The sequence below is a fragment of the Chroicocephalus ridibundus genome, chromosome 4 (genome assembly GCF_963924245.1).
Source record: "Chroicocephalus ridibundus chromosome 4, bChrRid1.1, whole genome shotgun sequence".
In the NCBI taxonomy this organism is placed as follows: Eukaryota; Metazoa; Chordata; class Aves; order Charadriiformes; family Laridae; genus Chroicocephalus; species Chroicocephalus ridibundus.
Genome location: NC_086287.1, coordinates 77,026,341 through 77,053,678, shown reverse-complemented (window position 1 = coordinate 77,053,678; position 27,338 = coordinate 77,026,341). Strand labels below are relative to the sequence as shown.

General features: G+C 44.9%; 1 protein-coding gene and 1 long non-coding RNA gene across 8 annotated transcripts; one reads left to right on the top strand and one right to left on the bottom strand.

Moving 5' to 3' along the window:
- LOC134515397 (uncharacterized) lies at window positions 1-21,812 on the bottom strand. 7 transcript variants are annotated; one of them, XR_010070967.1, is made up of 8 exons: window positions 21,406-21,812; window positions 20,890-20,945; window positions 15,664-15,830; window positions 15,390-15,447; window positions 7,301-7,878; window positions 3,544-3,736; window positions 953-1,163; window positions 1-62 (listed from the first exon to the last, which is right to left on the bottom strand). It is a non-coding gene; the product is annotated as an uncharacterized LOC134515397 (long non-coding RNA). The 7 variants fall into 7 exon arrangements; XR_010070969.1 differs by having other exon boundaries at window positions 1-1,163; window positions 7,301-7,344; window positions 7,747-7,878; XR_010070966.1 differs by having other exon boundaries at window positions 1-1,163.
- A 1,438-nt stretch (window positions 21,813-23,250) lies between these two features.
- On the top strand, window positions 23,251-26,764 carry IRX5 (iroquois homeobox 5). The gene is made up of 3 exons (XM_063334316.1): window positions 23,251-23,956; window positions 25,227-25,632; window positions 25,887-26,764. Exons 1-3 carry the CDS (start codon window positions 23,708-23,710, stop codon window positions 26,651-26,653), a joined length of 1,422 nt encoding a protein of 473 aa, XP_063190386.1. The 5' UTR covers window positions 23,251-23,707; the 3' UTR covers window positions 26,654-26,764.
- Window positions 26,765-27,338: the final 574 nt, after the last annotated feature.

The window sequence follows — 27,338 nt, the reverse complement described above, 5'->3', positions numbered from 1 at the left end:
ATGTAATACCTTCTGACAAGCTGAACAATTGTAGCAGGCGGCTGTGGAAGTCGCTACACGGCCTGTTTAGAACGAAACCAGGGATGAGAGACAGCTCTGAAAGGGAGTTTTTGAGCACAGCTCAGCCATCCTACCGTGCCCAAACCAAGTACTTTTATCCAGTTAATTTAGTGAATGAATCCCTCAGGGTCTCCAGCCATCTACCACTACAGCTCATTAGAGCCCAATATCCGACTTTTCACGTTGTATCACTGAAAGCACTTACGTTTAAAACGTAATTAAACTTAAAACAAACAAGATCTCTTTTCCTCCCTCGGCAGCCCCGGGACCTGCCCCCCAGTCCCTGCCCGCACTGACAAAGGCACGCACCTCCGCCGCGTTATTTGGAAAAACACGGCGCTGACTTCCCCCGCTGACGGCCTGACATTTGCCCGACCATTCATCCTGTGAGCAATTAGAAATCTAAATACTGGGTGTAATGCCTGGCTACTGGGATTTAAACTCGCAGATCTCTTACAAACGAGTAATGCGGTGAGACTTGCTGTCCGACGAGGTGTCTTATTGAAATATCCCAGGCTGGTTCGCTTGTCACAGCTGTCGTTTCAGCCATTTGCACTTACACTGTATTGCTTTCATTACAAAAATAGAAATTTGTGTCCTAAGTGCTGTTACATTACTAATGCTAAATATTTAATTCCCCGGGGTTCTAATTATGGTTGAGCACTGGCAACACTGATTCTACTTTTTAATAACAACTGTAAAAGCAATTTGAGCATTTTTCAATTAATTAAATACATAGTGTACGAGTAACCTCTTGTCATTTTGCCCTCCAGGACCTAAGCTAATTTGTGTGGAATAAAATGTTTTGAAAATTAACTGATATACTAGTCTGATCATTGTTGTTCTGTTAAATTATAGTCTGCCAAACGAGCGGTGTATAATAGTTACATACCATACCGTTTCCTTATTTATGACGATGTGGTGGTTTTTTGAAACAACTTCTCCAGCGCATTTCTAGAGAGCCCGTTGGAGAGGGCTAATTAGCAGGCAGGAGATGGTCTATGTACGCGGGGATCAGCAGACTTACAGCGCGGTGAGTCCTCAGCAACAAAAAACAAAGCCTCACTCCATTCTTCAGACCTCATTTTCACCTTCTTTCACAGCTGAAATTAAAAGTGTTAATTAAATGACTTTCTCCTGCATAAACTGCTACGGATTAGTTAGTAGTTTACACTTTAACACATGGGAATTGACTCACAATATTAACACACACAAGTAGTTTAGAAACCAATTTTTCATCTTCAACTTGCAGAACCCAATATGAAAAGATCTGCCCATAAGATGAGTTTGTTGGAATACACGGACAGTCAAAAATACCTAGCCTGCTCATGCAGACATCCAGGCATAAAACTAACTTCTACCGCATACCTAACACGATGCTACAAGTAAACAACACCTTATGCATCCTTGTAAGGGAACCTAACCTCTTCTTTTCCGTGCCCCACATTAAAAATAATGCAAAATCAACTGGGAAGAACGAGCAAAAAAACCCTACATTTTTAAAAATATTTTTTACACATTTTTATTCGTTGCTGATGAATAATGTTCTTTCAGCATGTACTCTAATAGTGTGTTTTATTTTATAGTGTGCAGTTAAGACAAACATACTGCTTGAAAAGTGCTTAAGGTTTAAACATCCCAAAATACACAGGTGAAAGTTTGATGGTTTGAGCCAAATAATACACAGTAAAGGCAACGTTCTACCCTGAAATCATACAAAATATGGAGGATCGATAAACAGCCAGCGCACTGCTAAGATTTCAACACTGACAAAGCACTTCAGGAAGCAAAAATGTCTTACTAATGAAGACTGGTAGCACAGGCTTTCCAGCTGGAAGTTGCCTGTGGCTTAATTACTGCTGTTTAAAGAGAAGATTTTGGAAAAGGCATCTCCAGCCACCGTGCTACTGTATTGAGACTGTCTCTCTTGTCAGGGAAATGGAGATGGCAGCACTGAGAACTGGAAGCATTCACAAAAGACGAAACGTCACATTTCCAGTACCTTGCCTGGTTCCCGCTCCCAGATCGTCCTCGGGCCGCCTCTGCTCAGGGCGGCCACTGCCGCCCACCACAGGGCCACAAACCTGCTCAACCTTTGCACTCTTGGCACTGCTTGGCTTTGAAAGAGGTGGGGCTGTTTCTGACAGCATCCGTCAGGCTCTGGGGTCACTCAAAAGAAGGATCTGACCCTCTGATATTTTATTATGCCCCCTCTTTCAGGAAAGTGCTTAGTGCCTGTATCTATCCCATGCATGGGCACTGACAGCCCCATGTGCCTTGCTGTGCTCAAACAGACATAAAATTGTTCCAGTGCGCTGGAAAAAGAAGGGAAAGGAGCAGAAAAAGAAGATCCTATCACTAAAAATTACAATATTGGTAATTATATCTGTTCAATAGACTTTTTGAGGACATTTATTTATAACGCGTTTGGTCACTGTGTGTTGTAATTACAAGTCTGATTTTTCACAACTTGCAAAGCATTACGCATGCGGAACATTGCACTCATCATACTAGTTAAAATGAAACCAAGCCTCAGTTTATGTTAAGTAAGATTCCTTATGTGCTACACCAAGACACTCACACACTAAGGGCTGCAATTCAAACTAAGCAGGATTGCATTTCAGTTTAAAAAAAAAAAAAAAGTTTTAAAAAAATCAATAAACCACAGATTTCTTTTGCCGCCAAGCAAATTAAGATTCTCAGTCAGCATTACAACACTATTTTTTTTCCAAAGAAATACTAAATAGAATATACAATCACTGTCAAATAAAAGTGCTCAGGTCTTAAGCATTTGTGTGTAGGTGTGTGTGTGCATACATAAAACATACACATGCCCAAAATACGAAGAACATGAGCAATGTATTGCAATAGCTCTCTTCTTAAAGACAGATTTATATAACGGTGTAAAACTTGAAGTTATCTTTACTACTATTAAAAGCTCCACGGTATCTCTTGGTATTTGACTTCAATAAATCCTGGAAACATTCTGCTCACATACTGAGTTTTCAGGAATGTGCAGCATGTGTCAACTTCAATAAAAGTGGTACAGTTCTTTAATTACCCCCTTCACCCAGCAGCTGCTTTAATGAAGTATTTTTCTGAACATGTAAAAATGTAAAATACCCCAAAAAATCAGTCATCTATGTGCAAGGACTGCTCAGCATCTAACAATAATGGATATACTGGAGGACAAAAATGTGAGTCATGCCAAGCCCATAATTCTCAGTGACTGACTGTAAAGCACTTATAGTCGCCATTAAGCTTTTAAAACTCTAACCCTAATCAATCGTAAACGAAGAAATAAAGACCTCATGGTTATTTTTAAAATCTTAAACACTAGTACATAACATGAAATAATTTTTCTGCTTTTTCTGATTCACACAGCATTCTCCCAGGTAAAATACGTACTTCTGTATGAAAATAGGCTAGTACATACAAGTTAAAAAATAACAACACCTATTTAAACACATGAGCTAATTATACCTGGCATTTTGGACTTCAGTGGTAACACACTGCTTGCCACAGAGCAGAAAAAATCCCTGTCAGCCAAAACCAAAGGTGCACAAGATTCAGAAATCTAAGTGCAGACAACCTCTCCCCTTCTCCAAAGGCTTGTGCTCCTGAGTCTCTTCATGGTGCAGGAGAGCCAACACCATCTCCCCAGGCTGGGGAGAACCTGGAAACGTACAACATGCACACATTTATTTCAACCTTGGTGACAGCACAGCAACAAAAAGCCCATTAATAAGAAAAAAGGCAGATAACCGGATGCAATCAACTTGCGATCATTTTTTTTGTAACGTGCTAGTGAATGGGTGCCAGCTAACTAATCGTAGTAGAGAACAAACCTAATTTATACACAGCAGGATGCTGTCAGATTATTTTAAACCTAATAATTATTTCTAGCAGCAAGGCAATGTTACACTTTGTAGAAGACATTTGCTATGAAAAAAAAGGTTCATGTGCTGTTTGATTAATTTGGTGGGAAGGGCGGGGGGGGGATGGATGAACGAAAGAAACCCACCTAAAGCCGATGAAACGTAACACTCGGCAGAACCAAGCAGCCAGGTGAAAGAGGAGCTTTGAAAAAGGCATGGTGTTAGGAGACGGGCACCTTGCCAAATTAGTTAAGCGATGCCGCAACTCCCCCCCAGATCTTTTTTTAGAGAGAAGTGTAAGTAACTCTGAGTAACTTCAGTGGAAGCTGCTATGCTGTGAAGGTATTTGTTACACCAAGATGCCTTCCTCCCTCCCAAGCCAAAAGGAGGTCTAAGATGACCCAGTCTGACCCCAGGTGTAGCAAAAGCCACAGAAGCCCATGACGAATTCCCCTACCCCACCCAGCCGTTTGTTCAAGCATATACCTCTACAAAAACATTTCATCTTCATTCAAAATCTACTATTCCCTTTCCAATCGTTTCTAATGATTCATTGGTCTTATTAAAAGTTTGCACCTTAGAGTTTGTCATGAACTGATTTTTATCTCTGTGTATTGTCAACACCTATTGCCTTGAAAATGTTTTGCTATGTCTGGAGTTTGAAAACAGTCATAAAATCAGCTGCCACATTAGAGACGTAAAGATTATCTTCAGGAATGCACATTTTATTCAACCAAGTTTGAACTGAAGTTAAAGGAGTTAGAAAGTAACCATATAGTACCAGTTAAAAAGGTAAACTATGTTTTGTCCAACATATTTGTGGAGAACATACATAGAAATCATGTGTTTATAATAACAAACACATGATTACGCCTGGGATCTTGATAGATTCATACTGAATGCGGCAATCACCGAAGAGCCAGGAAGTCTACTTGAAACCAACCTATTATTTGGAGTATTTATAAGAAAAAAAAAAAAAAGCTGTCTGCTCTGAAATTGTATTTTGTTTTCTTTGTAGCGCTACATAAACAGTATGACAGTCTTAACTATAGTATTTGATCACTTTAAATGCCTGGATGTAAAATTTTACTTATTGGCGTAACATATCCATGACAGTGCTCAACATATGTTATTTTGCAATACTGCTTTAACTACGTATTACCACTTAAGCAGGCAAAAAGATTATTAGGCAATCGCAAGCATTTCATTAAATATTTTAACCTCAGTACTACAATAGTCCATATTAAGATAAAAGAATTATGTGAACTATGGGCTGTCTCATAGAGCTGTGGAGGCTCATTTCATGGTCAGGGGAGGACATCTGCCAGTCCTTTGGAAGAGGGACATCACTTCTGAACTCGGCACTCGGATGTGGCTCAACCCCAGGCTGGTGGCACAGGGCACAGCACTCACACCTGGAGCCACACACCCCTTCACCAGAAAGGTGCAGAGATTGGATCGGGAGCAAGTTGAGGATTTTGGAAACTATGCAGTTGGCGCTTTGCCTCCTTGAACTATGCATGCACCAAGCAAGTACAGGCTAACAAGGCTAAGACAGAGTTTGACTGAAGAGTCCAACATTTTCTCAACATATAGCAGTACATAGCCAAGTAAACTCAAAACTTGGCAGAAAAGCAATAGGTTTCACACTCTATCATATCATTATCTTTTTTACATAAAATTTTAAAATAATAGCGACTTGTAAGTTTGTGCACATTCCCAAATCTCTTTGCAAGCCTTATTCCTAAAACTCGCCATGCCTCATCTCTTCATGTCGCTATTTTTCAGACCTGCAGTTCAGGGGACAGCAGATGCAGGCCCCGCTCTGAAGGCACTGTGATGTGCTGCTGAGGATAAACCAGCCAGGCAGAGCAGCGCCTTCTCCTCACATACCAACTCCTTTCCAGGCATAGTACATTATTTTACTCCCTTACATATGGCACATAAGAGAGGCCAGGACGTACTTCCTCATTCTTTAGCACAGGGCTAGTAAAAAGCTAGTGGATGCAATGCCAGCTGAGCTGGAGGCTGTGACTGAACCAAGTTCTTTTCATCCAGCAGTGCCCCCAGAGGAGACACAAGCAGCACTGCTGCGCTCAGGTTTCTGACAGATCAGGAAACCTCTTGTTCTTTGTAGGCCCAAGCCGTCTGCGGGACAGCACCTACACTCCACCGCCTTCCCGCAAGAAGGGTCAGTGTTGAAGGAGCTGTTTAGTGCCCTGTTTTCACCCAGTATGCCTTCCAGTGCTAGAGCCCCTCCACACCGTTCTAATTTTGGCACACGGAACATCAAGAGCTTGGACGCCTCACCAGACTCCAGCACCTACTGATGCAACATCAGACAGAGAAGCTTCTCCTGCTGGACGTGTTCTCCCCTCTTCGCTAAGACCAGGTCAGGGCACCGTGTGTCTAAAACAGGTCACTTGAGGCATGGGTGGGTTGAGGCAGCCTCTTTGATGAGTAAAGCCAGACAGTGTGTTCTCTAGGTAATGGAAACATTTGTACCATCCGTGCAGCTTGAGCAGATACATTTTCCTGCAATAGGTGTCCTGTCACCTACACACGCTCACACCATCTCTCCGCACTCACAGTGGCACACGCAAGGAATAAGTCAAAGAGCACAGATTTATTTTATATTATCCATTATGTCCCTGAAATGTGAATATTATACATGACAGAACTGCACAGCTTTGTAACACATCCACTTTGTACCATAGCTTAGAGATGTTGCTGCACCTGTTGAAAAGATTACACCACCACCAGCTCCCCAAGAACCCTCCTGTCAATACACCACCCCTCCAGATACACCGTCTGTGCATTCCCTGCCCTCCCATCTAAATGACCCAGGGTGCTAGTTAACCAACATTTGATAGCATGAGTAACTTGGGCTGAAATAAGTCTGGGTGTGCTCAGGGAAACAGTTCAGTTTGCTTCCCTAGGAGGGGCGATAACCTCCAGGAGAGAGCGAGTGAGCAAGCGTGCATGAAGCCTCCTTCTTTAACCAGCACAGCTGCTGACCAAGGAGGCTGTATCTCTTGCCTTCTCTGAAGTTAATCCCAGCAGTTTAAGGCAGACTTGTGAAAAAAAACGTGAATCTGAAGTTACTCTAAAACGCTACTCCAAGGACACATTAGTTCCACTAGAGTCAAAGTATAAGCCAGACGCAATAGGTCGAGTTCTAGTCGAAGAGATTGCAGAGAAAGTAAGAGCTAATAATTCTTAATTTGGCATAACATGACATTCCCAACAGCTTCTGTCTCGCCTTCCAGTAATTGCATCTTGGCAGTGTACATATTAAAAAAATCATAGCACAAAAGACATTTTCTGTTAAAGAAAAAAAAGGCAAAAAAATGCAAAAGTACCTTTCTTTGTAATACTGTCATTCTGAAAACTGAAGACGCTTTCACTGAAAGGAAAAATATGCCGATCAAAACACGAAAGGGACAAAACTTCATTCATTCCTTATTTGTTTAAGAATTACTAAAAAGAAACATTTTTGCGGGAGGCTAAGGCAACAGTAATTTAGACAATAATAAATTGAGCATTGTAAGAATAACTATTCCATTGAATAAAAGAACTCTGGCAAGAAACTTTTCACATGGCATTCAACAGACATTCAAATAAATGAATGAAGTATGCAAGTTAAATTACTTCAAAAATAAAGACTTTCCAGCGGTTTACCATAATGACAATATTGTATAGAAAGATACAATAGCTCTTTGTAGCCTAAAAATTGTCAGTTTTATTTTACAAAGATGACTTCCAAAAGCATCTTGTCATGACAATCGAGTTTTGAGGAAAAAACAACCTGTCATTTGATAAATAGATGAAATTAACTGTCATTAAAACCACTTAAGCACTCCTCCTTCCTGTTATCCTTCTCATCTCGGCAGTAACTGATAAGAAGATTTCAGGGAGGCTCAGTCATTGATGGCAGGATCTAGAAAAGAAACAATTTTGCATACAGTTATCATTCTCATTCACAGCTTCTAGTTATTGCATTTCACTAACCTGCATTTAATTGGCTTCCTTCTGCCACTGGCAGGAGCACAATGGACCGTCTGCTTCATACAAATCACCACTCACTGCTGCAGTTACACCTTACACCATGAAAATATTATAGTGGCTGCCTCCTATCGTGTTAATAGTGCATACAAAGGTAACATTAACAAGGTCCTGTTATCCACCAGCTATGAATTGCTAATACCAGCCACTGCATTAGCCAGCTGGAACCGGACATTACTCGTTATCATGCAGTTCATTACTTATGGAACATGGCTGAACCTGACATTGGTAGGTTTCTCTGCAGCTTCTGGAAAATATACCACTTGTCCACGGAAACATACCACCGAAATAAGTGAAGAAGGACCAGATGCAACAGTTACAACAGAATTAGAGAAGACAACGACTACAATAGCATGTTTTCCCAAAGACCATTATCCAAGATTTTGTTTGGCTAAGCAACCAGCTTCTTTAAGAGGAAAGGAGGGCATAGATTGGTCAAAGAAAAAGACCTGAGCTTTGCATAACCAGACTAGCTCCCGTGTGTCTCTGGAAGGCTGTGTGCACGGCAATCCCACTTCCAACATACAGAGTAATTAATTGTATTCCCACATTAAAGCTACGATGGCACACCTCCACCTTGGCAGATTTCTAGCTGGCTTTAATCTTTCCCATCTTCCACATGCCAGGTTCCTCACACCAACTGGCCCTCAGTGACAGCTGAGTTTTTAATGCAATACACCCTGATGCAAACAGGCTTTGCCCTTTCTTCCACCTTTGGCTAGACTACGCTGCCATTTAGTCACTGCACTGACGTAACAACTGCACTTGCTTCTACTGCACTGCAGCTGTACGTCTCCTGACGTGACAACGGGAAGCAAGGGTCTTCATCCCTACAGGAATGTAGCTGCCTTTTTGGTTAGCAACTTGCATCTTTTTTCATGCCGAGGACAGAGCATATGGTCCTTCAAAGGGATATCAAAATAAATATGACAGGTCAGTGCAATCATCACACCGAATGAATTCAAACGATGCCGTATCTAAAATGAAATGTGTGCACATAATAAAGATTCAAATAACAAAAAACAAAACAAAACAAAAAACCCAAAACAACCCTACCCTTTATCCCTCTCTGAATTATTTATGAATTTTGCAACTCCAGCTGTTGCCACCAGCCCAAGGACATTACTTCATTTTGGGAATGACACTTCATATTAAAAGATAAGTTAACAAAACAAAACAAAAAACCCTATCCTTACAAGGCCGCAGCAAAGCATAATACATCTTTTCCCAGCATTTACAAAGGAAAATAATCAACAATCAATTCAGTTCACGTTTCTCAACTTGTTTCCATAATTCCAGACACAGATTTCAACACTCATACATTAAGTCAGCTATGCCTTTTTAACCACTGCAGTTAGGCAAGACTTTCAAGGAGTCTTGGATCCTCTTTGTATTTTTTTAGGGTTATCGCCCTCTAACAGTTCACCGTAAACCATATGCCACCATACCAAAGACTGTGTGATACTATCGGCACTCAAGTTAGTGAAAGCTTTTAGTACATAATATGGTCATTCCAAGAAAATGTGAATATTCTGCATACGTGGAGTTGCTTTTGATAAAATCAATTATTTGTTCATAAATTAAAACAAAAAGAAACGCAACTTCAACATGTGTAGCTTAGGGCACAAAGAATTAGTTTCAACTAACCATGACATTTAGATTAGCAAATTCTACATAGTGCTGTCTGCCCACTTACAGACTGCTCTGATTCAGGCCCCATCACATATTAGTTCTTAGATTTCAAACAAACAAATTGAGGAGGGGAGGGCTTAGCCAGTGAGCATGATTTCCATTGCCTACATTTATATGCCCTCCTCCCTCCCACACCCTTTCCATCAACTATAACAAGTTCATAGTTTATCTGTACAGCAAAGAACATGGAGGTGGAATAAATAGGAAAAAATTGAAAAATAAAAATCAACCATTGGTTTTGGTTGCCACCTTATTCATAGTGGAATCTGACAATTAAATAGGTATAGAGATCTGACCTGTTACCCAAAAACACCCACACCACTAACATTGCACCACCTTCCCGCTACAAGAACATACTGAGATGCTGTCTTCATGTCAAGGGACATATGACCCCTAAATATTAGTCCTTCATGATTTATCAACAGCCTCTTCTCCACCACAAAGGAGATTACTCTGTTCTTACCTTGTGACCTTCATTTCACAGTGTTTTCTGCTTTTATTTTTACATAACCGAACAGCAATTGGGTTTATGCTCTGCTCCTAGGAGATGCCAAATGCCACAATAACTTTCAACTGATTGAAACTGAACTGATTGGGGTGGTTGGTTGTTTTGGTTTGGTTTTTTTTATCTTCCATAGTCACCCGAAAGTGGACCAGCAATTGTAGCAGTTCTAACCCTAAAAGGAGATGTGTGAATAAACTGCAGAACCTTCCAAGGTACCATCAGCAGAAATCTCCGGTATCACCCACAAAGCTCGCAAGACATTTGTCAGCTTCCTGCAGCCAAGAATGCACCATTTGCCACAAGGGTCAAGCACACAGCTCAGGTCTGAACCAGAACACCAGGCAGGCGGGTATTTTATAAGCAAACTCGTCTTTGGGAAAGGCAGCAAAGCAAGAGACGTTATCTGTCTTGCAAGTGAAACAAGCCAATGGCTTGTGAGCAGAGTCCACTTTGGTTTAGCCGTCAGCAGTACCTCCAGCAGTATCCACTTTTGTTTAGTTTGGTACCACTGAGCTCATGCAATGTTATTCAGGAAAAGGAGATGTAGTTAAACATTTATTTGCCCTTCAGCCTGCATCATAACTGGCACCCAGCCCTGAACAGTCTCTCTCTTACTCGCTACCGCAGGAAAGCTACCGAAAGAGGACCTTCCCTTCCCATGTCGTGCTGTTGGCCAAAGAAACAAAAGGTACAGAAACAAAGAGAACCGGCAGAGAACTTGGGATGTGTACAATACCACTGAGCACTTAAATGCTACCCTTTGAACCTTAACTTCCAACAGCCCCAAATTCACCAGTTGTCACTGCCATATATTTGAGGTTATTACTCCCTTACCATTAACGATTCTCCAATATCTTGCAAACCCCAGGTGTTTTGCACAAACCCCCTCAAAACTACAATTATTTACAGTTGTAACCCACTCAAATGTACATCACATCACTTTTTTTTCTGAAAATTAACAAATTAAAAACAGGAACATATCTCACATTCTGGGGCTGCCATTTAACTCTCAATGCCACAGGTTCTCAAGTGCCTCCTGAAATACTTTCTAGCTGTACTAAAGGAATGACATTTGGAAAAATCACCTGTGTGCAGATAGAAAAACATCCTTCTGAAGATTTTTCACAAGCTAGTTGGATGCAATTGAAGTCAGTCCTCAGAAAATAAGGAAAGTCGTCTTCGTGCCCAAACATGCTCACTAAATGCTCCTGGCTATGACATTATTTCATAATTGACACACACACAAACACCTCAAGAAAATACCTTTTTGCCTATGTCTGGATTACACAGCTATATATACCCAGTGCTTTTGCAGAGCCTTCCCTATGTTGCACAATGCTCTCGAATACAAATGAAGAATTGATCCTTTCAGATGACGATTTTTTTTTTTTAGTGTTCGATATTTTTAATGTTAAAAAAATTGTACCTCAACATGGTCTTTAATCTAATCCTTACCCTGAACAATTGAAGTACATCCGTATTAATCTATTAGATGCTTTTCCACACCACACCTATGGCACTGCATAAATTACTGTAATTTAAATGAATTACTGCTTGAAAATTCTCATTTGGTAAGAAACATGCAGTGTTACAAGGCACCAGAAAGAAAAATGTGCACTACGGTAACTAAGTTTTATAACATAGTATATCTAGGTTCTCATAAACCAGCTATTCTAAATTGTTAAAGGACAAGAATATTAGACCGATCACATAGAACACACATCAATATGTCCAAGAAGTCAATAATATGAAATTAAATCTACAGTTTATTTAGATACATTTCCATGCCCATATATGCAGAACCCACTTTAAAAATGCCATTAGGCTGGCTGAAGAATATTATTGCAAAAGACATTAACACCAATAGTAATTCTATCTCTGCCCTGGATAACTTGCATTTTTCTCTTTAAATGTCTGATCTGCTGAAACACATTGAAGAAAAAGTACTTGGGGAAAAAAAAGAAAGAAAAAACCCACAACCAAATAGGAAAAAAACCCAAATTATTTTGTTACATTATTCCACATATTACTGCTGCTTAAGGATGACTTGTTTAAGACTGCAGATTTCAACTACCTAACAGTAAAGAATGAAAAGCTTCTTGCTACAAGCTAAAAAGAAAGTCTTTACTATGCTCCTTGAAGAGCTCATTTTCACATTACTCAGGCTTCATTATGCTGAATCAATATTCGTTTAGTCACTGGGGTTATTGACATATTTTAAAATAAAAGTATACCCTTCAGCTACTGCACTCATTACGGGTAATTTGTCTTGTCAGGGAGCAGGGAATATTATCCCAGTCTTTCAGGGGCTGACAGCCCATGGAAATACCTCCCCTTGGTTACAACTGTAAATAATTTTAAGGTAAAATATTGAAAAATCAATGACTGTTTCCTGCAATCTGTCACAAACAAATCAATCATAATCTGCACAGCCAGAGAGTATGATTTGAAGGAGATGAGAGCAGATGTAATTCTTGGCTGGAATCTCTCATTTCAAAATCACTTCACATAATGGTGTCATCATTTAAACACTTAGCAGTCACTGCAACTGCCACTCATAACATCTAGTTGGACAAAACCGCAAGGAAGAGGAGGAGAAATGCCACTGCTGTTATGTAAACAAACACTTTATTTAAACGGTTGCAACATTAGCAAATTTCACAGATAGAACAGCTAGGCTTGTCTCTCCACAGAAGTCCAAGATGCTTTTCTTTCTCAATGGAAGATTGTCTATAAACTAGCCTCTCACAAAGCCTTTTAAAACAAAACCAGGCTTCACAAAAGGTGAGCAATAATACCTGCTACTAATACTATTTCTAAAAATATTTCAATTTCAGTCACTCTCAATTGCTTATAACAGAATTACGCATCAAATTCTCAAGAGATTAAGAAAGGAGAATTGTCTGAGATACTTTTGTCTTTTTAAGAGCAATAAGGGCTTCAATGCTTCTTTGTCCTCTACATATTAAATTTCACATCTAATTTTCATTAAGCACACACCGACGCAACTTTAGCGTAGGTAACCACTGCAGAGTACAGGAGAAAGAAAGTCATAACCTACACAAATTAATTGATAATATATTTTCAACTTGCACTCAAAGAGATTAACTGTTGTATATGGAATTACATTTGTATAAAGGATCAATTTATACATAAAGAATTAACTACTCTGCAGTCAAAATGCTATAAACTGATCTTTGTAAATGTGAATCATTTGTGTAAGACTAATCTATTTTTATAGAGTAATACTAACGCTTGGACTGAAATTATTTCCTCATTTGTCCCCCCACCTCACCCCAGACTACATTTTCACCCTGACACCACAGCGTTCGAGAGACTTCTGTGCAGATCAGTCAAGATGAAAAAGCAGCAGACAGGATGAAATTGTTGTGCAACCGCAACCGTGGGCCTAAGCCTGTACTCCTTGTACAAACAAAATTCGCAAATGCTCAAGGAGTGTTTCACTCTGGAGTCTATAATTTGAGCTCTTAATCTTTAATGTGCAGAGCCTGTTATCACACATTCATTTTAATCACGTTAACCTCACCAACTCATATTTCTGAGTATTTATCTCACAACTGTGAGAATAAGAAAAAAAAAAAAACGCAATCAAAAAGATGAAATTATTTTCTCTTTTCTTGCAAAAAAAAAAAATTCCCTTAATACTGTTTTTAAAAATTAAAGAATAGGGCATATTGTACATCTAAGTAAACCTCTCCAAGGTTTGCCTTCCTTTAAAGCAGGCTTTAAATCTCTTTATCTTCTACACGGAAAATACACATCTCTAACTCTTTATTGATACACATCAAAAACCACTATTGTTTGTAGCAGCTGGACAGATTCTCTTTCTTAACAAAATAAACTATTAAAAAAAAAAGAAGAAATGAAAGTCTTAGCCCAGAAGAAACAGTTACTGCCTTAGAGGCTAACTAAGTGGAGGAAAACTGCAAATACCAGCCGTGAAGTGAATCAGCTTATCCTGGGGAAAGGCCACTCTATTGTGAAAGGAAGCGGGAGGAACAGAGGGTAAGTAATTGCTGAAAACAAGAGTAGCTCCTAGAAATGAAGTTGCAGTACCTCACTTTTTTCCCGGATGAGATCTATAATGAAGCTATCCGATAGAGAGAAGCCTCAGGCTCATCAGCCCTTTTAAATCTCCCCACTGGCCAACCGACACTCAGAGAGGGAAGACCCAGCTTACTACGTTAAGCCATTCTGGGAGGGAAAAGCAGTGTGCCACGCTGAATGCACCGGCATCCTTCCCCCGTGCCGTTCCCCTGAGCCAGGTTGTTATTTCTTGTGACAAACACCTAATTAGGTGGGTCAAGAATCACAGAAGATGGAAGAGATCCATTCTTCCTACATGCCAGACCTCCTATTCATAAAAATGAAGGCAATGACTCTTCCCCTCCATTGTAAGGCACTTAATAAATGTTAATAATAATTAAGACAGTCACATCTCCCAGACAACACTGTGAGACATTTTCTTGCAATATTTGAGAACTATTGGGCTCAGGAGGGAGCTCCTACAAGTTCCAGGCAGAAAAAAGACTCACAAATTCCATCCTTGGATGCAAGAGGCGACAGAGGGCTGCACCACAGCAGACATTTCACAATTGCTCCCCAACAAGGGAAGCCCTAAGAAGAAAGGGCAGCACACGCTGTGACACTACAGATGTTTACGGAGAGTTCATGGATCAGCACAACAAGTACTATTTTCTGCTGGATAAAGCATTAAGATGCTGTAACAGCTAAGAGGACTGCAAAGTCTTTCTGGTTAAGAAGTTGAACTAGCTTCAATTTCTTAAACTAAAAAGTATTTTTCTTCATTGTATCCTTCTCAAGAAAAAAAAAAAAAAAGAACTACAGGTTATGAAAGAGCTGAAAAAAGAAAAGACACTGGCTTAAAAAAAAAATCTAGCAGCATTTCCTCTAGAACCCACCTTTTTGGTTTACTGCTCTCACTCATAATGTTCATTTAAGGCAATAGTATATGTTCATTTATTTAATGCAGCTCCACGTGATCACTGAAGAATAAAGCAGTGCAATATTACATCACGCTATATTACTGACATTACACTATTATCAATACTCTACCTAATGAAGTTGATAAAGTCTTTGTGTTATGGAAACGGTGTGTTACGGGTGTTATGGAAAGAATAATAATCATGCTTTGAAATAGCTCCCACCTTCCAACTCTGTTCTTCCCTTCTTCGTCATCGTTTAGACCATTCTCACTGAGCTCATCTGGAGAGGACAAAAAAAAGAAAGAACAAAAGAGCATACTTATTACAGTGCTGGTCATCTGCACCATGTGATCCTCTCAACAGGACTAAAACTGATGTATCTGGAAACATTAATTCTGCATTTTGTGAGAGACAGAACCCAGTACCACAAAGGAAAGTGCCACTACTGTAATGCCTTACTTAATGAATCATAACATACATGAAACAAATTACTTACCATTAACTCTGAATAGGACTTAATATGGTTAAAAAGAGCTGCAATCCCAGATGTGATCTGGCTTCGTATGAGGTCTCTTCCTGTACTCAGGCAGGTACAGGATAGGATGGACTGCTGGATTCATTTTCCTCACCGTGAGCCTCACTGCTCCTGCTCTAGGGTGCATGCTGTAAAGGCAAAAAATGGACATATGGAGAACGGGGAAATGGAACAAAAAGATAGTGTTTGTCACTAATTTAGACAGCAAGTTTCTCTTACAAACAACGATTACAGACTGAACAATGCAAAGGTTTCTTCACCCGTTGATCTAGCGTGTCTGTTAAATCCCACAAGATCCTACGTCAGTACCACATCCCACTGGATGGTGTTCAATTCTGTATTTTCTAAGAGGCGAACCTAAACAGGTGCCCATGGAAATCAAAGATCTGTGGAATATGGAAATTTAATGGCATTTAGCTAATGAATCAGTAACAGCATTAATAACCTGCTTTTGCTCAAAAGCACAACAGTCTAAGAAATGATATGAGTACAGATACCAATTCAAAGCTGAACGTTTCTGAGAAAAGCAGAGGGTTCCAGCTAGGTAAACAGAGGCACAGAGGTTACTGGAACAAATCTAGGTCATAGGATGTGCCACAAACAGAATGAGAAAACAAGCCCCAGATTCAAGATCCCTAGTCCCTTTCCTACTAACAAATCCTGCCATCACCTTCTCAGCCAGTATCACAGTATCAAAGTCTCTCAGCCATTCTGCAGCCTCCTCTCAGACAACTATCTGGGTGACCTCAATTTAAGTTTCACGTAGGGACACAGTAGCAGAGTTTATACCACAGATAATATCAGATTAATTTTAACTGAAGCAAGAAATTAAATACTGAAATAAATTTAAGAAAAAGCAAAGAGCAAAAAATACTTTAAAAATAGCTTTTGAAACTTAAGCTTTACAGAGCTGTCCTCTTCCTAAGAGACATTCGTGGACTCTTGATGCCTACAGAAGCTGGGAGGGGGTAAGGTCCTCCCGAGACAACAGCCAGGAAGTCAGCACAAAGAAAGTAATGCTTGCACCGTTAATATCATAGAGAAGTTGTAGGCACCTTTTTATAATGACAGAGTATTCTTAATAAAAGCTTCAAGCAGGTTTTATAGCTGCATATTATCCAATGAAACCAGTAATAAACAGCACTGTAGCATTATTTAGTGCAACTCCAATACACCAAGAGTCGCAACCTCAGTTTTATTTATCACACAGGCTAAAATGTTAGTTCTTGGCTTTACAGTAGCAGCCAAGCCTGTAGCTATTTTCTCCCAGCACACTGCCATGTGGATATTGATACTTTGCTACAGGATATGAAAGAAGAGCATAGTTACCTAATACAGCTTAATTGAAAACAGAGGACCTACATACTATACCATGCATTATTCTATACAAAATTAAATCTGAAGGGCATGAAAAGTTCTGTAGATGTCAGCAGAGAATATTTCGGAGGTAAATGCCGGGTTCTTGATCTGCAATAGAAATGCTGAGAAATACTGTGGAAAAAGATGTGCTTATTAAAAGAAAAGGCTAGTTTTTGCTCTATTGTGGAAAAAAAAGAGCTCAGGAAGATGCATCTCCTTCGGGAAGAGCAGGAGAGCGATCAGTCACAAGTTTATTAGTACAGCAAAGTCTCTGTTACGACAATCCGCATTCACCTTGAAAGGTCCGACTGGCTTGTTTCTTTCCCCTCAAACAATGATTTATATTAAAAAAGAAGATTCTAGCTCTACAAATACATTCACTTTAATCCAGAGAAAACTGCTTCAAGAATCATTTGCATCTGCATTATCCACATTAAGGAACAGAAACTAAAAAGCTCTAATCTTAATTAAAAAATCAGAAATTATGAACTCTTACAAAAAATTCTTTGGGTGTAAGGCTAGAAAGGCTACCTGGCTTTACGTTTCTCCTCAGAGAGGTAATGCTGAGGTCTTGCAAACACCAGTCATAAGGACTGCAAATATATGTAAGTAAAGCAGATAAAATACAAACCCTTTTGAACACAACGCTGCTATTAGAAGTCACCCACCTCTAACACCCACACTGGAGGTCAGTTTCCAGCTATGGGAGCTCTCACCATGCTGCAGCACCTGCCATCCAAAGGGAATTTGCCACCATATGGAAAGCTACGGGCACACGCACATCCCATAAAACGGCTTGGGGAGCCACAGCCATCCTTCGCGCTGAGGAGCCAACTAACAGTAGATGTGGCTCTAAGTAAAAAACTTGTTTAGACATGAAAGAGAGCAGTTTTTCATTTTTTCCACTAAAGTCGACCATTAGAAGAGTCTATTTTCTGCACATACCCATGGAACTGTAAGCAAAATAAACCCTAAAGACATTCTTAACTTAGTCCATATTATGCCAACAAATTCAAGCAAATCGTGCTATTTAAGGTAATTACAGGAAACTTCAAGGAAACTGAAATACAGGCTCAGGTTCTCCCATGATACTGTCAAGATCTTTGGAGTTACATGCTCAATACAATAACTACATGCTTAAAAGGCTTGCCAGCTGCACTTCTGTGTATGGTTTTATTACACATACAGGTTTGCTGATACAATTTAAAAAAGGACTGAGACCGATAATCAGGTTTCTTTTAGCAGACAAAAAGTGATTTTTACATAGAAAGGCTTGCTGAAAAAAACCAAAAGTCTACCTAAGCTACCTAATACCCAATTGCTAGACACAGGAAAGAAGAGTTATTCTAGATGTTCGCAAGTTTACACCTCGCTCTCAAACCGCAAACACAGGGAGTGCTAACAAGTAGAGTCTCGAGCAAAGTAAGTGCAGGCAGCAGAAACAGCTGAGAAGCTAAGGGTGCCTTGCAGAGCTCTTCCAGAGATCATTCACCCAGGCTAAGAGCCACCAAACACCCGTACCTCCACTGCAAGTGCTGACCCTGTAACTCCCAGTGCCTCATCTGAGGGAAGCAGCAGCCACACACACACACGAGTTAAGTATCTGCAGGAAAGCGCCCCGAAGTTTTACTGCCGATGCATCAGCCAGTATTTTAGATGCATTGTTTTAGCTCTTGCTCACCTAATAATATATTGATTTAACATAAAAAACCACAAGTCCCTCCCTCTGCTTTGCACGCTAATTAGTTTTACTTCTATGGTAGTGCAAAGGTGAGAAAAGGAATTTTTTTTCTCTTCATACTTAATTAAAAAGATAAATATTCATGTGCTTTTTTTCTGGTCATTAGTATGAGTTATTAATACTTTAAAATACCCTGTATAAAACATCTCTTGGCCGATGTTTCCAGCAGCAATTTCCAATACATCTGAGTCTTAGTATTTTGTTTACAGGGACAGCTTTAAACAGAACAGAGAGTAACTGGGGAGGGATTATTATTTTTTATTTATTTTATTTTTAAAGAGGATTCCCTTTAACTTCACATACTTGGTAATATATTCACAAATTGAAACGGAGAAACAAATGATTCAGTAAGTGTCTAAGGTCAGGTATTCTGATAAAGAAATATCAAAAAGGTTTTGAGAAAATAGCCTCCTTCTCATCTACCCCTGTAAAAAGAAAAAAAAAGTTGAAATGATCTCCTAATGCATCTCCCTTCATAACTCATGCCGAAAGATGACATTTTCTCAGGATCTTAATTAAGATAATGATGAACACCTGTGTCGGCATTCTTTGGCAAGACAGCATTATCCATCATAATCTTTTAAGTACTCTCAAAAAAACCCAACAAAATCGTATGACGGAACCAATCTGTTGCCTCTCCTTGCACTAAGTTTTACATCTCAGACACACACAAGAACGATTAGATCTTTAAAGACTGCAATAAAAGCAGGATCGTTAGATTTTAAAGTTTCAACAGAAAGTAGCTATTAAAGTAATTAAATTAAGGTGTATCATATCCAAGATACCCAAGTTTAACTCTATCTACTACAAGCCACCTGCAACTGAACCACTTAGAGACAGCAGTGGCTGTACATTTAAAAATCAGTTTGCTGTTACTTTCAAGATCACCCTGCCTATTTTTCCACCTCCCAGAAAGAAAATATACAGCTGATCCCTATTATATGTTCAAGCACTAATTTATTAAGCTATTTTACACTGTACCACACATGTTTGCACACCGTAAATGAAATTATGCAAATGAAACCAGTGTAGAAAAACAAATATGCAAGTTCAAATATTGCTACATTTTGGGTCACCGCATTTTGTGCAGTCATCTCAAATACAAGTTCCCCTCATGTCAAAAACCCTACTGGAGTCCAACTACTAAAGTAAACAAAGACCGCTCTAAACAGCTTTGCAGGACCAGCCTGTCTGACTGAAAGCTGTAAAAATAGTGATTTTAATTACTTCTTTATACAAACTGAATTTAAATTCACAAGTCTTAATTTAAATAAAATGAAGAGCGCACAGCCAGCCTATAAATCCTACCCATCGTTAAGTAAGAATTGAACAATAAATGTTTCTTCCATGGCATTAACAGTTCAGCTTCCAGGAAATTATGACAAAAATATATACAGTATAGAATTTTAATATCATTTCACTGACTGCTAGAAAGCAGACAAACACCTGATAACAAGAACTTATCCATACCTCCAAATGTACATATCTTCAGTAAAACGAAGAAAAGAAGCAAATGTATACTCAAACCCCACATTTGTTAATAGAACTGACAGAACTACATAAACAAGAGTAGCGAAACAAACCTCTAATTTCTCTTTAATCAAAGATCTGAAAAGTCCTGCAAATCAGATCAGTCTTAGGCTTTCACATTTTAACATGCTTCTATCAGACGAAAAAGTTGCTGTGACTAGTCATTCAGTGGAGCTATCAACGTGCAAATAAAGCAGAAAATAGAGACATCCTTAAGAAATGAGTCTCAAATTTGATACAAAGTGAAGGTGACAACCACAGCAACAGAACTATAAACTAAATGTTTCAATATCTTGAAGAATTATCTACAGTTCTTTTAAAATTGCAAAGAATATAATAGTGACATAACGTAGTGAGAATGTCGGTTTGATAGACGCTTACAATCCTGGTGACATAAGAGTCCTATCACTACCATTTATTAATCAGCTCTGGTATTATGTTGCAATGCACGAAAGTATGCATGAACTCACCTCAGTTTCCAAAATGTACACCTACAGAAGCAAGATTAGTAGAACATCAGAAATAAAGAGGATAATTTTACATGACATTAACCTTACCTCCTCCTCAAGAAAGTCAGATGCCATGGGAAGATGGTTAAAACTTCTGCTTCTCCCTACAAAGAAATGGGCAAGGAAAAGCAGTTACTCATTCTACTCACATATAAAATGAACGTTAAATGTATAAAACTTTACCAGATGATATCTCACTCCTCGAACAAGGAGTATTGTCAGAGGATTATGACAGAAGCGCTTTTGAGTGGAAAAAAAAATGCGGTGCTTTACAGCGATAGCTAAAATTAACCCAGGGACAAATATCGGTGACACCGTGCAGCTGAAAACTGATGAAAGTGCACACCTGTGTGGATTCAGCATGTAAGAGAGCGTGCGATCCGGTGTTAGACCCTGCCCGCTTACCGGGGGCACAACCCACACGGATTTTAAAGAGACGAAACACCAGACACTTCCACATTAAAAAACAAAACAAAACAACAAAAGGTAAAAAGAAGCGAAAGGAGGGAAACGCCAGACAAAGCGCTGCTCGACAGCAGCCCCGAGGAGGGTGCCGAGACCCACCTCGCCTCGCCGGGTTTCCGTACGCCGCTCCCCGATCGCCGCCTTACTGCGGGGCCCGGCACGGCTCAGGGCGACATTGGCCCCGGGAGCGCGCCCAACACCGGCCCCGCCGCTGCCGCCCCCCCGGCAGCTCCTGTCCGCCGCCGCCCGGCAGGGGGCGCCCCAGTGCGGCGGGGCAGCGCCACCACAGGGCCCCGCGGCCCTGACGCCCCGCCGGGCGACGCTGCCGCCCCGCTGCCTCACCTCGCCGGACGGGGCCGGGCCGTCCCGACCCGCGGCTGGGCTGGGCTCGGCTGGGCTGTGCCGGGCCCGACCAGGCGTTGGCCGCCTCGACCCGCAGCGCCTCCGCGCACCGTCCTGTCAGCGCCGCTTCCGGACTCCCCGGTAACCGCGCCGCCTGCCGCCGCCGCCACCCCTCCACACCCCCTCCTCCCCGTGCTGACGGACGGCTCCCCGGGCCAATGGGAGAAGGGGGGGACCCACGGCCGGATGGAGGACAACCAATCAGGCGCCGGGAGGGGCGGGGGCGGGCCTGGCGGGGCCGCTGCCTGCCGGGTAGTGTAGTGCGGGCCGCGCCCGCCCCGCCGCCCCCGGCCCTGCCGTGATCCCCCCGCAGACACCGGGCAGAGCGCGCCGCCCGCCCCGGCACTGCCCGCCGGCCCCGCGGCGGGGCTGCTCGGGAAGGCTCAGCCTGTGCTCCGCCGTTCGTCTTGGGGGCTGCGGCCGCTGCCGCCGGGACTGAGCCCCGGAGGGAGGGAGCGGCGTCGGTGTCGTCTCTTCGGCGACCCGGGGAGCTCCTGCCCGTTTTAAAACACACACATACACACCCCTCCCCGCGTCTCCGCGTCCGGCCCGCTGGGGCCAGCGGCGAGAGGAATTAGGTCTGGGAGATGGCAAAGTTACAAGATGAAAAGAAAAAATAAAATACGATAAACCTAATTAAATCCCCCGCCCAGGGAAACGGCCGGCGGGTGCGTGGCGGGTCCGGCCCCGCGGGTCCCCGGTGGCCGGGGGCGCGGAGCTGCGGCGGAGGGAGCTCCCCTCACCCGCGAGGGAAGAAACAGAGAGGGGGGAATAAACCGGGATATGTTCCTGTTGGGAAATGTATCTGGTGGAATCACAGGAGATTACATCTCCCGATCGGCGGGGGTTTATCCCCGTTCATATGGTTTTAATCTGCTTTCGCCTCGGCCCTGTTGGGAGCCGGGGAGGGGGAGGATACCTGGTGCGATCCTCAGATCCGAACGGATTCTGCCGCCCCATCTCCGCCCCTGCCGCTCCCCCTCCGGATTCCCCTTCTCCCAGGACCGGCGCTGGGAAAGACTAGATCACGGCGTCCCCCCCGAGCCCTCCGCCACGCCAAACCCCGCGCCCCGGCGACCCCCCGCCGCCGCTCCGCTCCCGCCGCCGCCGCAACAGGTCCCCACGGCGCCACCGGCCGCGCATCCCTGCTCTGCCGGACCGGACCGGGCTGCGGCGGTCCGGAACGGAAAATCGCCTTTTTTTTTTTTTTTTGTTTAGAAAAGAAAAACTAACACCAGTGTACACACCCCCGTATATCCCCCCTCCAGTGATTTAGTGGAAGGAGGGGCAGGGGGCAGAGAGCAAGAGGAGGGGTGGCTGCGCAGAGGGGGAGCCGGGCGGCTAATAAATCTTATTAAATATCTATTTTTTTTTTCATATACTGATTGGCTTGCATTCCGGCGCAGCGCGGCTCCGCACGGTATTTAGCACATGCAGAAAGTTGGAGCTGATCTTAAACGGCTCTCGGAGGTGACGGCAATCCAGGAGCCGGCGCACTTGAGCCTGTGAGCGCTAGGGAGGGCCGGGGGAAGCGCGGAGCCCTCCCGCTGGTTGGGCCCGGCCGCGGCAGCCCAGCGGGGTCCTGCCAGTCCTTCCACTGACAACACCCCGCGAAGGAGGAGCCTCGCCGGGCCGCGCAGAAGGCGTCAGGAGCTGCAATTTCCAACTTAGCATCTTGGCAGGACCCTTCGGAAAGCGAGAGCGAGGAGGAAGGGGGAGAAAAAAAAAAGCCCCCCAGTGCAAGGGGGGGAGAGAGAGGGGGAAGGAAGAAAAAAAAAAAAAAAGAGGGGGAAGCGAGGGGGGAGAAAAAGGAGGAAGCGGTGCCAGGCTGCAGGCGAGCGCGGAGCAGCAGCCCCGGCGCAGAGCAAGGTGCCGCCGCTGCCCAGCTGGCGAGGGCGGAGAGGCGCCCGCGAAGCCCCGGCCGCAGCGGCCCCAGCCCGGCAGCGCGGCGGCTCCCTCCCGGCGCCTTGGGCTCCCGGGTATATGTGTGCGCCTGGCCATGTCGTATCCTCAGGGTTACTTGTACCAGCCGTCAGCGTCCTTGGCTCTCTACTCCTGCCCGGCGTACAGCACCAGCGTGATCTCCGGACCCAGGACCGATGAACTTGGGAGATCTTCTTCGGGCTCCGCTTTTTCCCCTTATGCCGGATCTACCGCCTTTACCGCCCCTTCCCCGGGTTACAACTCCCACCTCCAGTACGGCACCGACCCGGCCGCCGCCGCCGCCGCCGCCTTCACTTCCTACGTGGTAAGAGCAGCCGCGGGCAGCCGGCACCGTGCCGGGCACGGCGGGATCCCGCGGGCGCCGGCCACCCCCCCCACCCTCGCCTCCCGGGCCTGCTTTTTTGTTACGATTTTATTTTTGAGATATCGGCGGGGACAAAAGGGAGCGCGGCTCCCCCGCCTCGCCACCCAACTTTCCCGCATCGCCGCCCTGTGCTGCCGCACACTGTTGCTGGCGGCAGGGCCGGGCGCGGGGGGAGCCGCCGGTACGGCCCGGGCGAGACGGGGCTGGGGCAGGCGGGGACGGACCTCATTCCCTCAAAATAATATTTTTTAAAAATATTTTTCTTCTTATAAAACAGCAATCGCAATTCCGCAACAATTACCTCGCTGTGACTGAAAAGGGAATGAACAGCAGCGGCCGGCGATGGGAAAAACCCGGGCGATAAACCCGGGCAACTTTCCCCTGCACGGCGATAATTAGGCTGCTTAAATATTGCAGAGCTCTAATCCTATGGCCGCGAGCCGCTCCGCGGGCGCTGCGCGGGGAAGGGAAGGGGAAGGCAGGGCACTGCGCCGCCCTGCGCGCCCGCGGGGCAGCGCGGGGCCAGCCAGGGGCGCGGGGCATCCCCGCCGCGGAGCCGCGGCCAGCGCCCCGCAGGTCCCCCAAAACCCGGGCAGTTTCGCTCAGCTTCTCCCCGCTGTTTAGGTTCTAGGCAGAGTTCCAGTCTCTTTTCTTCTCTTTTCTTTTCTTTCTATTTAATTTCTCTATTTTCTTTTCTCTTTTGTCTTCTCTTTTTCTATTTTCTGTTCTCTTGTCTTTTCTATTTTCTTTCACTATTTTTCTCTGTTCTTTTCTTTTCTCTTCTTCCTTTTATTTTTTTGTCCTCCCGCCCCTGGCCTGGCAGAGGAGCGGCCCGGCCCGGCCCGGCCGGTTGCCCGCCGCGATCGCAGCCCGGGGGGGAAGGGAAGGGTTCCCCCGCCGTTGACCGCCGCCTCGCCGCGCTGCCCACTTGCTTTTCCGCGCCTGCATTTGGGGGGAGAGGAGCTGGATTGCGGCCGGCGGCCTCCTGGGGCCGGAGCGTCCCGGCCCCGGCGAGCCCCCAGGCTCTTCCGCCCCCTTCTCCCGGGAAGGAGCCGAGGGAGAAGCCGAGCAGGGCCCGGCGCCGGGGGAGAGGCGGCGGGGCGCGGGCAGGGGCGGCGGGCAGGCCCTGGCGCTGCCCTTGCCGTGTCATTGCCGCCCCGCGGCCGTCTGACCTCGGCCCCCCCCGGGCCGCTCTCCCCTCTCTCCCCAGGGCTCGCCCTACGACCACACGCCGGGCATGGCCGGCTCCCTGGGCTACCACCCGTACGCGGCGCCGCTCGGTTCCTATCCCTACGGGGACCCCGCGTACCGCAAGAACGCAACGCGGGACGCCACGGCCACCCTCAAGGCCTGGCTCAACGAGCACCGGAAAAACCCCTACCCCACCAAGGGCGAGAAGATCATGCTGGCCATCATCACCAAAATGACCCTCACCCAGGTCTCCACCTGGTTCGCCAACGCGCGGCGGCGGCTCAAAAAGGAGAATAAAATGACCTGGACCCCGCGGAACCGCAGTGAGGACGAGGAGGAAGAGGAGAACATCGACCTGGAGAAAAACGACGAGGACGAGCCCCAGAAACTGGAGGAGAAGGGGGACCCTGGGACGCCGGACACAGGTAGGGCAACGGGCTCAGCTCGGCCACCGCGGCCGCTCCCTCGGGGCTGCCCCCGGCCCGGTGCGGTGGCGGCGCGGCCTGTCCCTCCGAGCGGGCAGCCGGGGCGGGGGGAGCCGGAGGGCAGCGCTGCGGACCCGGCGGCGGCGGGGCCGGTGTGGTGGACGGGGGGGGCGGCGAAGTGGGAGGGCGGGTTTGGGGGCGCAGGGCGAGCCTGAGAGCTGCCCCCCCACCCCTCTCTTTTTCCCCCTCCCCAGGAGCGGCGGATCCCAAGGCAGCGCCGGGCTGCGAGCGCCTCCAGGAGTCCCCCAGCCCCCGGGAGGCCGAGGGCAGCCTCAGCGACTCGGATTGCAAAGAGCCGGCGGAGGAGCGGCTCGACGGGCCGCCGGCCCCCCACAAGCCGCCCGGCTCTTCCCCGCTGGGGCCGTGCCCGCCGGGCCGCGGGCTGCCGCCGGCGAGCGGCGAGGAGCCCCCGCCGTACCGTCCGCCCTCTGCCGCCGCCGGGCCGCCGCACGCCGCCGACCTGCACCCGCTGCTGCCCGCCGCCACCGGCGCCTCCGTCATCCACTCGCCGCAGCAGGCGGCCCTCGCCAAGCCCAAGCTCTGGTCGCTGGCCGAGATCGCCACCTCGGCGGACAAGGCGAAGGAGGCCGGCGGCGAGGCGGCGCCCCCCGGCCCCGCCGTGCTGGGCGGCGGCGGACCGTCGCGCTCGCCGCCGCGGCCGCGCTCGCCGGCGGCTCCGTGCCCCTTCCCCAACGGGGCGGTCCTGCCGCGGCCGCTCTACTACACGGCGCCGTTCTACCCCGGTTACACGAACTACGGCTCATTCGGGGCCCTGCACGGGCACCCCGCCGGCGGCCCCGCCGCCGCCGCCCCCGGCGCCCACTTCAATGGATTAAACCAGACTGTCCTCAGCAGAGCCGAGAGCCTGGCTAAAGACACTAAAATGATCAGGAGCCAGTCCCAAGTAGACCTTTGCAAAGACTCACCTTACGAACTGAAGAAAGGTATGTCCAACATTTAATATCGGCTTCTCCTCCTTACCCCCCTCCCGGGACTGTGTTTTTGTTCTTTATTTTTTTTTTAATTTATTGAGAGAAATAATAAATTGCTTTGGCAGTTATTTTTCCACTACCAAAAGAAAAAAAAAAACAAACAACAAAATAAAACAAACAGAAAAAGACCAGCTCCCTGCCCTCCCCCCCCTCCCAGCACCCCGTTCAAAAGTTTATAGAGTCTATTGGAAATGGCTGGGTGGAAACCGCCCAGAAATGTCTTAACCAAGTGAAAAGCAAAGGAGTGACACGCTCTCTCACACACACACAAAGAAGAAAGATTTGTATTAAATCTTATTCTGTATATTTAATGTAGCTTTTTGTATTTAAATTGATAATACAGTATCTTTGAAGTAAATTATGAAATCAAGACACCTGTACAGGCATTAATGTTGTTTTCGTAATATAAATATATACATTTCTGTGTCTTTTTCCGAATTGTTTCATAGTTTTAAAATATATATATACAAGTTTAATTTAATTTTTTATGCCTATTGTTTTTTTTTCCTTGGGTGTGAGCTAAACTATAATGCAAAAAAAAAAATAGGTTATACTTATTAGATACAAAAAACTGCAGCCGCCTTTGTAAAATGCAAATATTTAATTAAAAGAGATTTTTAACAGAATCAAAACCACTCCTTTTTTGCAACGGGT